Source organism: Phaeoacremonium minimum, assembly GCF_000392275.1.
Source record: "Phaeoacremonium minimum UCRPA7 unplaced genomic scaffold PA7_03_scaffold_413, whole genome shotgun sequence".
In the NCBI taxonomy this organism is placed as follows: domain Eukaryota; kingdom Fungi; phylum Ascomycota; class Sordariomycetes; order Togniniales; family Togniniaceae; genus Phaeoacremonium; species Phaeoacremonium minimum.
This window is the reverse complement of record NW_006921315.1, coordinates 193,231-207,508: the sequence shown is the minus strand read 5'-3', so window position 1 is coordinate 207,508 and position 14,278 is coordinate 193,231. Positions and strand designations below refer to the sequence as shown.

The following is a 14,278-nucleotide window of genomic DNA, read 5'->3' as shown; positions in this document are numbered from 1 at the left end:
CAGGACTGGAACTGCCCACCCCCCCGCCTTCGTTTTTTAAACTGTCTGGTCTGGCTGTGGCCCGCCGCAGCCCGTGTGCTACCACCTCACTATCCTCTTTTCATTCTTTTTGCAGTCCCCCAAGCCTGATCAGTCAAGTTCCTGTACTGACACTTTTTGCTTGTTTCTGTACAGGGGAATTGCAGCACCAAAAACGTTGATTGACACGTTCATATCCGGCCATCAAGCCTCTTCCTGGACAGTCGCGCTTTCTTTACTTTTCTGAGGGTGTGGTATCCATCTGTCCCTGCTGCTGCACTGCCGATACATACTTTGTCAGAACAAGCAGCTGCTGCGAGTGCCATTACTCGCCGGATACCTGGGGCGCCCAGAAAGTCAAACAAAGCAAACAAAAATTAAACCTGATTCCTCGCTTCCTTCCGTCGGCACGCCAGACTCGATACAGCAGCACCCAACCAGGTTTCTGCGACAAGAGGCAGCTACACCAGAGCCTCTCCGCTCAACGCCAGATCAAGTATAGGCCATCGGCACAACGCTCAAAACAGCATCTCCACCATCTTTGCCTTTTTGAGCATTTCGTGATACCATTAAAGAAACAATGGCCGACATCACCGATCAGCACGACCAAACGTCGCCCACCGACCTCGATGAGCACGGAAATGGCGCTTCTGCAGGCGAAAACCGTGGCGTCAAACGCCCTCGTCCCAGCACCGCAGACGATGACGATGACGACGATGAGAAGGGTGGCCGTGAGCGTCGCAAGATTGAGATAAAGTTCATCAGCGACAAGTCGCGTCGCCACATTACTTTCTCGAAGCGCAAGGCCGGTATTATGAAGAAGGTTCGTTGCGCCGTCAATTCCCCCTCAATTCATCATCACATCTTCACGCGATTCCCCGTCGCCGCAGCACCGCAATCGATAGCTAATTGCTAACATTCAATGCTCCCGAAATGTAGGCGTACGAGCTGTCCGTTCTCACCGGTACACAGGTGCTACTCCTGGTGGTCTCGGAGACCGGATTGGTATACACCTTCACCACCCCAAAGCTTCAGCCGCTCGTCACCAAGGCGGAGGGCAAGAACTTGATTCAGGTATGCATCGCACCTTGTCGCACCGCTCGTTTGCCCGTCGCAGCTCATGCTAACCTAACATCAGGCATGTTTAAATGCACCTGAGCCCAATCCCGGCAATGAGAACGGTGTCGACGACTCCAATCAGGTTGACTCGCCTGAGGAGCCTCCCAGCGCCCACCTGCCACCGCAACAGAGCCGAGCCATGCCGCAGAACCCGCACATGCCTCCCAGCTATATGCCCAATGTCCCGATGGACCCATCGCAGGCCCTCGCATATCAGAGTTATGTCCAACAGCGCGGTGGGCAATACGCAATGCCGCCACAGTCCGGCTTGCCCCAGCACACATCTCACCAGTCATAGTAGTCGGCTCGTCATGGTGACTTTGGCTTGCGCGCTGATACCCAGCATATAATGCATTCGTGAGACGTCGTTACATCGTCCGGACATCGACCAGATGATCCCATAATCTGCGACGGCTTTGGTGGTTTGGCGTTTTAATTCGGTGTTGGTCTTTCGTCTGTTCCTACTCGCTATTTAGTCTCTCTTTATCTCTCGCGTTTTTCAGACCAACTCCTCGTTCCCTATACATTCTAGCCGCATAATCACCTGACGACAACACGATCTCGCGCAATATTCGGCGATAGCTGGATAATTCTGGTATGCCTGCCGATGAGCCAGGTCCAAAACGCTAAAGGACATATATCGGCATATAGTTTGCGCGTCCTGTTCTACCCATTGTGGAAATGGTCGAGGCAGAACGCACTGCATCTATGACTGGGGAAAGCCCTGTGCACGGTTGGCGAGGGATCAAAAGGAGATGCCAGTGAAACGCGCATCAACATTTTTGCTGGGCGAGCAATTTGCCGCCTTTCTGAATTTGGGGGAGCGGGATATCTGGCACGAAGTCACGATTTCACGATGACTCGGACGTATAGGACACGGATGTTTCCTGGTCACCATCGTGCAGCCGAGCCCATCACAGGTATAGCTCCGGCTCTAATCTCTCATTATTCTCGCTCCCTCAGGCCCTCTTTATCTGCTGGTGTTCCATCTGTCGCTACTCGCTCCAGTAGGAGATACTCTTCGACTCGAACAGACTCCTCGCGAGTGCCTCTTTCGACTGACGCAGTTGAGGAAGAGTCAGATGAGAGACCAAGAACCACCATTGTATGATAGTATTTCATAGAATCCTCAATATTCACACTTAATTGAAGAAAATGCCTGCTTTGGAGACATTTGCTTGTTGTTATGACTCGGGGTAGATGGAGCAGCTCAACTAGGAAGGTCCCATTTGTTTAAGCTTTGATACAACAAGAAAACGCCGCTCTGCGACCGGGTTCATATTATTTGTCTCCCTTTCGTCATACTACCACGGATTGGGCCATGGTTTCCTTTCTTTGCATGTCGGGCCATCTGCGGCCCAATCCCCCATTGTATGTATGTACATGCGTGACGGAAAGAGCCGAGATGCATGTCATGGCGACAGGGTCTAGGCTGTTTGCGTCTGGTTGGCTGCCTTTCGTCGCGATGGCACGATGACCACTCGCTCTCACATGCCAGACCTTGCATAGTCTGTGCCAGATAGGCGCTGTCCAAGTGTGGAGTTGTCTGGCAAGTCGGCATCGAAAGTCGGATTGTTTTAGTTGGCTTGTGGTGGCAGAAATTGGGCCTGAGTCTTGTGTAGAAGTCTGTGTGAGATTATGCCTACCTACAACGTACCTCTTCCTTAGGCACGTTTGCAGAAAGCGTACGTGTATGACGTTGACTTGCAGCTGTGTGCGTGTAGGTGAACGAATCTCGAGCACTGTTTCGTAGAGAGAAGCCGTGGTGAGGCAATGGGAGAGGTGACGATGGGACTGCAGCACTTCGGCCCTAGGCGCCCAAGCGGGAACATCCAAATCTCTCGGGAAGTTGCTACGGCCGTGGAGAGAGGTTTCTCGGTATTTGGCTTATCTTCCATCACTTGTGGAAGCATTGTTATCCCCCTTGCCAACTGTTCCGCGTGTCCTATGGAAGATCGTGTCGATTTCAGAGCATTGAACATCGCCATGCCTATTCGAAAGCTACACTCTCGGCACAGGGTTTGCGTTCTTTCTTATATTACTACCACAGCCGATATATACGCCGTATATCGTCTTAAATGACATCATGCCCAGTCAGCAAGACCTTCCTTTGACATAAATGAGGGATCACTCTCGGCCTTCATGTTCTAGCAACCTTAGCAGATTCAATTCTATTCGGATTTTAGGAACAATTACAATAAAATAGTCATATGATTGAGCCAATCCAACTCGTCTATCCAAAGGGAAGCACGGAGTATGTGGCTAGATATATATGAAATATTATACGAAACCCCTCCCAGAAACTCTGCGGCCTGCTAGTGAGCAGGTATCGCAATCGTCGTGAAGTCTGGTGATTTTCCACATATTCTGAACCATGTGTACAACTTCGAAATCAGGGCTATCTGTTATTTCTTGCTGAATCTTGTTGTTCTCTAGCGTGTTCTTTAGAAACGTGAAGGAATTTGAACCGACGGTTTTGTCGAATATTTTCTCAAGCAGAAGCGTAAGAAGCTCCTCTTTCCAGCCTGCAGCTGCAAAGTGTAGGACTGTGTGGCCATGGTTGTCTCGTGAACCGAGGTCAAACTGGTTTGAGAGTAGGAAACTGAGCAACATTGATGATGTAGAGGAACCCAAGCCACGGCCAATGTCCATGTCATGTAGTATAGTCCGCCCTCCTTCATTGCGGCTGGTAACATTGATCCCGAAGGATAATGCTTGCGTCAACGCTTTGAATCGGCCAGTTTTGACCAGTTCAGAGAGCAAGGTAAATGTTTGTGTCGCCCGAAGAGTGTCATGACTCAAAGCGTTGCCTTCAAATAAGATGTCCAGGATTTGGCATGTCGTATCTTCGGACAGTGGTGGATATTGATTAATGACTTCAATCAGAAGATCGTTTCCCGAATCGGCCCAGGGAGTGAACCGTCTTTCGTTTCCCACAATCGCCGCATGTAAACTAAACCAGGACAAATACTTGGAATTTTGTAAGCTCTTTAGATATATTCTTTGCCCAAACACAGTCCATTTTTGGCAGTTCTGCAGCGAACACACCGTCGACAGAACTCGGCACTTCTCGGTTCTCGGATAGCTCCCGAAACCAGCGAGCCCTACAGCATTTTCGATAAGCGACAAAAAGCTCTTAGTATTCTCATTGTCTCAATAGCAGCTACTTGTAAGCTTAAAACATATGGAAATAGCCATTCTTTATTGCTAATTCGAGAAGAGTTTCTGGGTTTGCATCAAACATCTACTTTCCCACGTTGCCAACTATTGCCCACGACCTCAACGTTTCGGTAGAACTCGTTAACCTCACCGTGACTTCGTATCTAATTTTCCAAGGCATTGTGTCTAGCTTCTAGGCTCCAATTTCTGATGCAAAAGGCTGCTGTATTGTATACTACTTTACATTCCTTGTATTCTTGAGAGTATGCATTAGCCTGGCTGAAACGAAACATTATGTCTCCCTCCTTATTTTCAGATGTCTGCAAAGTACTGGAAGCATAGCTTTATAACAAAGCTTATTTCTCTAATAATGAGTAAATATTAAATAAGGTTTAGATTTATATTAGTTACTATGCTAAGATTAAGAAAGATATTAATAAGGTAGGTTATAATTACTGACTATATAGAAACTACTATCTACCTTATAATGAATGCAGAGACGATTAGGATGGCTGTACTTTATTCCTTCCTCCTTACCTTAGAGGTCATGACCCTATCACCTGAATATCCTCGCCGAGCTGACGACACTCTTGAAAAAAAATTAAAATAAAAAAAAAAGTGATCACAGAGATGCTCTTACTAGGTGGAGATGAAATGGAAAAATAGCACAGTTAATCGTGCTTCGAGATTATGTCTTGTTGAAGCTTAGCGTATGAACGAGACATAATATGGGTGGTGCGCAGTGGGCAGTGGGCAGGCAGAAAGTCATGAGAATGGAGTATTTTTGCCAGCTACAGAGCTACATAGCTAATTTCTGTGTCACAGACCAGTGAAAATTGGACCTGGAGCAGCAGCTTCTTTCCGTTCCAATCCTTATGGACATCATAGCTTGCTTGATATGAACATCCAAACCTGTTGACCCGTATCTTGAAAACTTAACCTGAACCAAGATACTGCTAATGCGGAAGCGAAAGCGGCGATGGACGGGTCTCTAATGAAGAAAAAGATAAAGACACGTTAGCCGAGTTCAACAAGGTAAGAGAGAGAAAGATTGAAGGAAGGGAAGATTGACGACGTACACTTGCGCAACAAATCAAGCACAATCTTCGGAGTCTTGCCAAACCAAACAACAGCAAAGAAGATGCCAAAGGGTGCTCCGGCGAGAAGAACGTCGAGGATGTCGCCACCGATGGTGCGCGCGCCAATGCGGGGGAGGACGCGATCAATGAGGGCCAGACGCGTCTCGATGCTGTCCTCGCCGCGAAGCATATTATTCACCTGAATGGTTTGTGTGGCGTTCTGGATCACAATGGTGCCGGAGCCGTTTGCCACAGGGCCGCTCTATGGCTGCTGGGGCTGCTGGGTACCGCCTATGAAGACTGTGACGAGACGGTAGGGTCAGCAATGGAAGTTGTAAGAAATCATCTCCGCGGGTGAAAAGTTTGGGGTGAATCAAGGCGGAGGATCTAAGACGAGTGGGTCCGAAGATGAAAGAGAGAGAAAAGCTCACCAGATCTCAGAGCACGAGAAACCATGCCAGTAACGCCATTGAAGGGCGAAGCAGGCTGAATGTGAGCAACGGACGTCTCGTCGTCTTGCATGGTGAGGGTGATCGTCTCGGTAACGTGGGTGCAGGTGTCAGGGTGGGCGCAATTGCCATCGTGGTGGTGATGAGGGTGAGGGGAATGGACGCTGTGCTCGGAGATACTGCTGGTCAACGAGGCGGAAACGGAAGGGCAATCCATCGCTAGGCTGGTCGCTGCGGCGATGGAAATCAATTTTCTTCACAGCAGGCAACGGCGACGGCGACACAAGATGTGCGAAGCTGTCGTGAAGGATGATGACTGAGGAATGTCGGACTGTATGTCGGTGATGGACGGGGAGGGGGTTCTTTTTGTGTGTTGAAAGGTTTTCATTGTTGACGGAGCTGGCGTGGTGCGCCTCTACGTGATAAGGGACTAGGAGGAGGACGAAGGCAGCCTCTTTACGACACAACAGGAACAACCTTTGTCCGTCCAAGCTTTCACTTCTTCTTCTGGCCAGAATAGGCAGTCACACCGACATCAACGCCAACTGCAATGGACACATCATCCTTGTTATCTGTTGCTGCTCCCAGTACTGTAAGTAGCATCAAGGTGCAAGACTGAAAGCAACCTTGAAAGGTTATGTAAAGAAGACACTAGATATAGCATTGTTATAGGGTCCAAGTCAAGCAATTCATCATCTTGAAAGCTATCAAGGCCATAGTAGCCACGTATGTGCAGCTCTGTTGCACAGCTATGTCACATAAGGTAAAGACTATTCACAAAATTAAGGTAAATTACCAAATTGCAAGGACCTGGCATTGCAGGGATCATCGAGACAGTAAAGGAGTGACTCAGTTAGAAGGCATTTGAGCTCCTCTATGGAGAGAGCCATGGCCACGAGAGTTGATTGTTGTACAGAGTCACAGTTGTCCAAGAGCATATCGATGTCATATATAATAAACAAGTTAAGATCAGACTGTAGCACACTCCCACAATTCTCTCAGGACGGAAATATGACAAAACAGATAAATTATACTCCCTCACAATCGAGTAGGCAAGGCCTTCCTTTTGCCTAATTTACCAGATAGCTCAATTGTCACAGGAAATTCGCGTTTCTTCGAAAGATTCGCTACGTTGTAGTAGAATCGATGGGAGATGGCTTGACATGGAACGTCACCAACACTGACCGACCTTCATAATTAAACAAAGGAGGAATATGTGACAACGAGGACAGTACAGTAGGAAAGCAAAAAGATCTGGATGAACAGGTTTGAGGAAAGGCAATATTTTCAGTTCAAAGCTCTTCATTAATCAGAGGCACAATTTTACCATCGATAAAGAGGACCAATCTTAGCTAGAACCCTATTGTTGCAGTATTTGATACACATTGCAAGAAAGGCAGACCGGCACTATGTTATTACCTTTGGTTGCCTCCCTTAAACCAATGTCTAATACGGTGGCGGTTGATTGTTTAGTACAACAGCTGCTTGAGACCTGACCAAGAAAATGTGGACGTACAAGAAGTAACAGGAAACACTCTTTGCAATAGTCTACTGTCAACAGTAATTCAGCAGTAGGTGTATGGCGGGCAACGTACTGGGAGCAATGTCAATGCCGAGACAGAACACGTTGTTGAATGAATTCTTACAAAGATGTGCAACACCGCGATTATAAACGTTAGCATTGCAGTTTACTGCAGCGGAGCTATTGGAAAAGCAACGCTCATTTGCACAGTTCGTTGTGCAAATTGGAAGAAGTTCGGGACGAGGCACCTGCAGTTCCTCGACCTTAACAAATTGTATGGCAGAATTGCCCGACGTATGGCATTAGGAACAGGTGCATATACTGTCGAGCCTAATCTGGATCTCCAAGCCACGTCCTACGGCGAAGCCTCTGATACGTCCCCGGCGGCGAAGCTTCAGGTTCGGTACCCGCTTCGGCTCTCCATTCCCGCTTGCCTCATACAAAGTGTGATCCCTGGCCACGACCTTATAAGTCAAATGCACATGTCAACTGCTCCAGACTGATCACTGCAGCACCGAGGTTAGATAACCTATTAATAGCTGCTAATAGCTGCATTGTCTCCAATTATACCGCCGGTGCCTAGGGGCAGACTGCTATGTTCCAAAGGCAATGCTCATGCAAAACTGGAGAAATTGAGATCACTTGTATAGCTGTATAAATAAAATCATCAATGGGTTCTACCTACCAATTTCGTTGTGGACTCGAACCTGAGCGAATGCCAGCAGTATTGCTCGTTGACGCTTTGATGACGTTTCGAGAAATATTCATCCGATTTTCCTAGCAATTGACATAGTCTACTTGATCTGAGTAATGCAATGATTCAAACTGTAACTTCTCTCAGGAACTGCTCAGATCAACCTGGGCTTTCTAAATCTGAACGGATATCTATAGTAAGGCTGCAGTAATTTCTATGTAAGACTTAGGAAAGAAACCAACCGAATTCCTGTCTCATACAAATGAATAGTTCTCTAACATTATACCAGGCTCCAGGGAAGTATATCCTAATCGTGAGGAGTGCAATGAGCAGAACATACGTGGCAGAAGCCGATGTTCTAGTTGTGCGCTCGACACGTAACTTAAGACGCTGGGACTGGGAGCTCTATACAGTTTGGAGGGATGAAAATGCTAACACGACAATGACATTTAATTATGAGCGAAGCGATGTAATTTTCGACAATCTTATCAGGTACCAACTCTTAGGACTATGTGATGTGAGGGACATGCGTATGCTGGTTGCGTGATGTGAGTGCGGATACTGAGGGTATCCAGGCAAGTGCTGTCTCATGACGCTTCCTAACGGCCACTAACTGACTCTGGGGAGTCGCCTAGTACTTAGACGATCATTTAGGTTAGTATGTTGGCGGCCTGCTTGAGTGTCGTCGGTGGGGTACCTAAAGACCAGGATGTTGAGAGGCTTGAGAGAGTTTGAGCACGTTTCTGCAGGACCCAGCTTAGCGTAGGATCCGCAGTACCGATACTTCAGACCCAGCGCTGCACTAACGGCTTTCATTCACAATATTGCAGCAACGTTGAAGATGTTTGAACAATTCTTTTGTTGCATTGAGATGCCAAAACCCAAACTCCAGGTACACCGTTTCGCGATAGGCCCATATCATGACGTCGTGTGAGGTATCATACATTAATGATAGAAATAGAAGGCTTTCCCCTTGTCCTGCAATGGGTTGGTAAACGCTCAATGCTCGCTCCACAGGTTGAACCGGCCCAGCACCAGGCTGCCCAGGAATGTACCGCCGAGAATAGACATAAAGTAGCCCACGTTCATCGTCATGACTCCCAACATGCTGGTGACATTGTTAGCGACATGAACATCCTTGGGAATCTTCTGCTCCAACTCTCTGGCGGGACTTACAGTAGGTAGCCAACTCCAACAATGAGGGTATCGACAACAGCGCGCAGCGGATCGACAGACATGCGCCAGGGGCGGGGGTGGACGTGCTTCTTTCCCACGACCATGACTTCCTCTTCGACGCCGTTCTCCGTCAAGACCATGCGCTTGGCCAGGCTGTCGCGGGACACCTGCTCGGACAGCGGAAGCTTGCCGTTGACGACGACGTAGCGGCGCTTGAGCTCGGCGTCCAGCCAGCGCTGCTCCTGGATCGCCTTGACTGCGATGAGTGCCCGCAGAATGACGGCCAGGACGATCAGAAAGATGCATGTGCCTGCGTAGGCGCCGGTGTTGCTAGGCGTCCAGGCCTCGCTGTAGAGAGGCGTGGCAATGTTTGTCTGGAAGACGGCCATCATCATTGACATGGAAGTGGATGTGGTTCCGTCCATGCCGTCCATGGAAGACATGTCGTCGTGCCTTGCCTCCATTTATGTGGAAACGGCACTTGGGAATCGAATCGGGACGGGGAGAGATGGGACTGAAAGATTGACGTCGAGTGAGTCTAAGCGACTGTAACTGACGCAAGGTGCACTGATTCCTGTTGGATGAAGGCTGGTCTGTTCCCACAACAAACAGATGAAGAAGTTGATGAAGTGCCACCTCGTTGACTGCCGTTTAGCCGCTGAAGAAGGCGATTGAGGCTGGAGGGGTCCGGCGAGGATATATATTAGATTGGATCGCCAGCTGACTGATAGGAGGCACAGCGGCTGAGCACCAATCGACAATGGATTGCCGAACGTAAAACACGCGCGCTGTAGAGAGAAGGTTTAGAGAGCGTTTCTGGTTTTCTCTGGAAGTCTTCAATGCCGGGAGAGAGTAGCGAGTGAAGTTTACGACGCTTGGAATCGCCAGGGAATGGAGCGAGTTTTGTGTGTCTTGGGCATGTCAGAGCCAGTGCGCCCATCCACAGAACAGAAACATGCTCAAATCGAGCTCGGCCGCCGTTCGCAGTGGTATTGTATTAGTGGTGTGGGGCCGGCCGTGGCGCTCGTTGATCGATCGCGGAAACGTCCAAGAGTTACAGTCTCTGTCTTTCTTTGGTGTTTGACACTAACACAACAGCTGCCCGCCGCTGCCATTTTAAGGTGACAGGCGGCACTTCACTGTTACACGTTTCTTCCCCTGGACGGCTGGCTGCAGCTTCTTGCAGCTTATTCGCCACCAGCCGCTGCAAAAGGCAGCCACGACCCGCAGCTCCAAAGTACAGGTACTTGGAAAGACCAACACGCACAAACATTGGACTGGTCTAACAGACCTCCTTTCCCTAAACAACATCGACATCAACATTACCAACAACACTTCCAAAACGTAGAGGCATCTACAACGATATTGGCATTCGACGCAGCTACCAACAGCAATTTGAAGATGTCTGTAATCAATTGATAATTTTTTTGGCCTTCGCCTTTTTGATCGCTTCGCAGGACATTTTTCGTCTCGGGTCGTCTGTAAATAAATCAGATAATACGAATGAACAGGTGCCCGGTCCCAGCAGCTTTGTCTCCGTACAAAGTTGATCCAGCTTCCAAGCGATACTGTCATAAGTTCTTAGAAGTCACATTCGGATGCATGATGGATTCAATTCTTGGCTGCTCGGAGGTTGAAAGGCTCCATCTTGGTCTTAATGCAAAGTCATCGCGATCTGCCTGGGCGTTTCGGCTTGCCTCCTCGAGCCTGATATCAAGCAGGACAACCCACCGTGGTGACGATGGCGCCAGAACGACTACTCATGCGAGATAGTAGCCTCCTTTTCCCTCCCGCACATTCCATTCCAATGTCAAGAAATAATACACCTACGAGGGATAGGCAAACGCCGGGCCACCGACCCAGATATTGGTTCACGCTGGCGAGAGACTGGGCTGCGGTCTCGGCTTGAGGTGTGTTGATGCTTCTGCGTCTTTGAGCAGGGTGTTGGTTCCATCGCTTTCGGACCCCAAAGCAAAACGCGACGGAGGAGCTAGGGAGATTCTTCTCCACGACAGCGAACATGATACACGTTACGAAAGACCGGGCACGAAAGTGTCGAGGCGCTTCCAGGGACGTGTCATCCATCAGGTCATTGCCATATCACGCTGTTCCTTATAAGAGTGCCACAACAAACCAATGTTCAGCATCAACGACCTCTGACATACTTCGCGGAAGACTTCGCCGAAGATCTCGGAGACTAACGGGATTTCAGGGGACAGTATTGCCCTGTAGTCACCGCCAACAAGCTGCGCCGAGAGTCGAAGTCTAGGTTTGAGTGAGCAGTTGTCGTCCGATACCATGTCAACACTTGTTTGCCCTTGAACACAACAGAGCATGGTATCGCTAGGCTGAAGCAACACCGAGGTGCCATAGAAGCCCGCAGCCAGCTAACGCCACGAAGCCTGGTCAACAGATTATATTTAGCACCTTGACGGGCTGCCAGGCTTCCTTACTCACATATGGGGAACAAGAAAGCAATATGATCATGCCACACGCTTCACTTGATGAGGCCCTGGACTTACACTTCAACACATCCTTGACATGCTTATTGGGTGGTGCAGCTTAACCTCTAGCTGACCATTATCACTTGCCCGGGAGCAGATGAGACCTGCAACGAGGTCTAGGCACTACTACTTGACACCGCCAGTTGTAAGGAAGCTGCGCTTCGGGCAGCCCAGATTCAAGCACTCAGGCCCAGGTGATAAAACGTGGTAAAACTTCGTCCTAGTGGTTCACGCTTAGGAACAAAGATACTACCTCCTGTCCAAGTGAAATTCCGCATGGTGGTTACCCTTCGAGACACGGCTTGGGAAAATCGTTGATAGAATCATGATATGTTTTCGTGTGACTGGGGTTACCTGGACAAGGAACGCGTACCCGAGAGATTTATATCGATTTCGCAGACCCGAATGCTGTGCAATGCTACAACAACTCAACATGCTCGCTCGGTCACACATGCAGGTTGCATCTTGTTTCCCACCTGCCGAGTGGGTAACCAGACTGCACAACCTTGACATTGAAATCGGCCTAGGAACGGTCTTTATAGACAACGGCCGCCAAAGTGGAGCAGGGTTAGGCCTGCTTTGTCGGACTCAACAAGCGACAAGCTCTCCGCTCACAGAGGCTGGGTGGGTAACATCGACAAGACTTCCGGTTGCGATACCCGCCTTTCGGCCAGTGGGACTTCTCCTTCAGGCAGGTCGCCAGCCGACAGGATGTGCCCCAAACAAGTCAACGATCATCGGTCCCCAATTTCGGAGGCACAGTCCCTTCTGTGGCCCGCGCGAAGACTTAAACTGCGGCCCTTTTAGCCGCCCGCCCGCTTTGCCTGGAAATGGCCCCTTCTTGGAGAGACGACCAGATGGAGTGATCAGTGATCTGCAGACTCCCGTCTGTAAATCGGGAATAGCCATGGCTCCTTGCAGGAAACGGGTTGACAGGCCCAGAATACTCGCCGCTTCCTAACCTGTCGGGACCCCAGCCAGCGGAGTCTGGCCTGTGCTAAATAGAAACATGGGGCCAGACTGCAACTAACCTAAACCAATTTGCCGGGATCCAGAGGGATGCAACATCTCGAAGCCTAATTTGACGACAAACTTGCATGCTGGCTGACCTTTGCTTGAAAGGGTAATTCTTGCGATGCCTGGCTGCTCTTGTCGGTGCTGCGGATTGCGAGTGCGATATGATAAGGTTCCGCTTGTATTCATCGGCGTTGTCAAGATCCCGTAGATCCTAGTCTCGTGTTGTGCAGAACACGGTGTAATCTTGAGTTGCTGGGTGTTGGCGTATGAGTATGAGTCTTGAGTCAGATCTCGAAGCTCTGCTTACGCAAGCGTGTGCAACACTACAAACGACCAAAAATGCTCAATGAGCCACAGCGATATTGTCAAACGGATGTACCAAACATTGAGAAGAATCAAACCTGTACTAGACTGAGTTCTCTCCAGTGAAGTGTCCAAAACAGCGAATTGGACAAACTTCAACAGCAGTCTGAGCCTTTCTCCAAATCCTCCTGGTCCTCAGATTTGCCATGAGAGCCCCGAGGGTTCGAATGACCCAGTGAACGGAGCCGACTTTCTGATCGACTGATATCGACCGTGAAAGCCCGATCAAAGGAGTATTCCCGACTTGGGAACCACAGGCTTCGTGCAACGTTGTGCTTTTATCCGAATACAACCCAGAGCTGAGCATCATGACAGAAGACTGGTGGGAAAATACAACTTTGTGCCCCCAGCACTGGCGGGGAAGTTAAAAAATCAGACCTTGAAAATATCACCTGGTAATCATAGTTGAGATGTTGTGCGAGGTGTTTGTGCCTACCCTTGCGATACATTTACAGCAATCGCCAACGAGGCTCCGGGGCTGAGATGATAGTAGCCGGCGGTCTTGAGGGAATTAAGGGCTTGCTCGACAAAGAGTAACAAAGGCTCTGCAAGCTGATTCGTAAGCCGGCAACGAACCGGTAGGCTCACCATCCCTTACATTGCTCAGTTTTGACCGGTCAGCGTGTCACGAGGTGATCCTCCTCTGCAATGTGATATGCGGAGATCTACCGTGGCCTTGCGTGAAGCCGGTGAGCGAACTCTGGCTAACCATGCGAGCTACGTATGCCAATTTATGACGTCTCTGATATCATGTCTTGGGAAATTGGCTCATATGGATCTAGCATTCTGACGCCTCAACGCCACCACCGCGAGGCTCCGGCGAGCCATCCGCATCTCTCATCTTAAACGGCTCAATCCATTGGTTTCAGAATGTTCTATCGAAGCGCCCGCCGGTGGGCGCACAACTGACACCTGCCCAGAAGAAAATAAACGAACCTACAAGGGACGGCACATAGGCGAAGCCTCGCTGCACTGAACGGCACGCAAAGCGTGCTGGAGAGGATCGGCTCTGGCTTGATGAGTCCTGCAAGATATCCTATCGGCGGCAGCCCGCGTGCTCCAATAGCGCGTGGTCCCCAACCACCTCCGTCACTTTTTCCTGAGAAGAAGCAATGCGCCTGTTCGGCTGCTCGTGGGGGGCCTCTGCCTGTGTGCGTGCGGGTCTTGGCATTGGTCAA

General features: G+C 49.5%; 2 protein-coding genes across 2 annotated transcripts; one reads left to right on the top strand and one right to left on the bottom strand.

The window, feature by feature from the left end:
* Positions 1-598: 598 nt before the first annotated feature.
* On the top strand, positions 599-1,435 carry UCRPA7_5417 (putative mads box protein; the record flags this gene model as incomplete). The annotated part of the gene is made up of 3 exons (XM_007917964.1): positions 599-841; positions 958-1,092; positions 1,157-1,435. 3 exons carry the CDS (start codon positions 599-601, stop codon positions 1,433-1,435), a joined length of 657 nt encoding a protein of 218 aa, XP_007916155.1.
* A 7,604-nt stretch (positions 1,436-9,039) lies between these two features.
* UCRPA7_5416 (putative low affinity copper transporter protein) lies at positions 9,040-9,611 on the bottom strand (the record flags this gene model as incomplete). The annotated part of the gene is made up of 2 exons (XM_007917963.1): positions 9,040-9,148; positions 9,217-9,611. 2 exons carry the CDS (start codon positions 9,609-9,611, stop codon positions 9,040-9,042), a joined length of 504 nt encoding a protein of 167 aa, XP_007916154.1.
* Between the last annotated feature and the right edge of the window lie 4,667 nt (positions 9,612-14,278).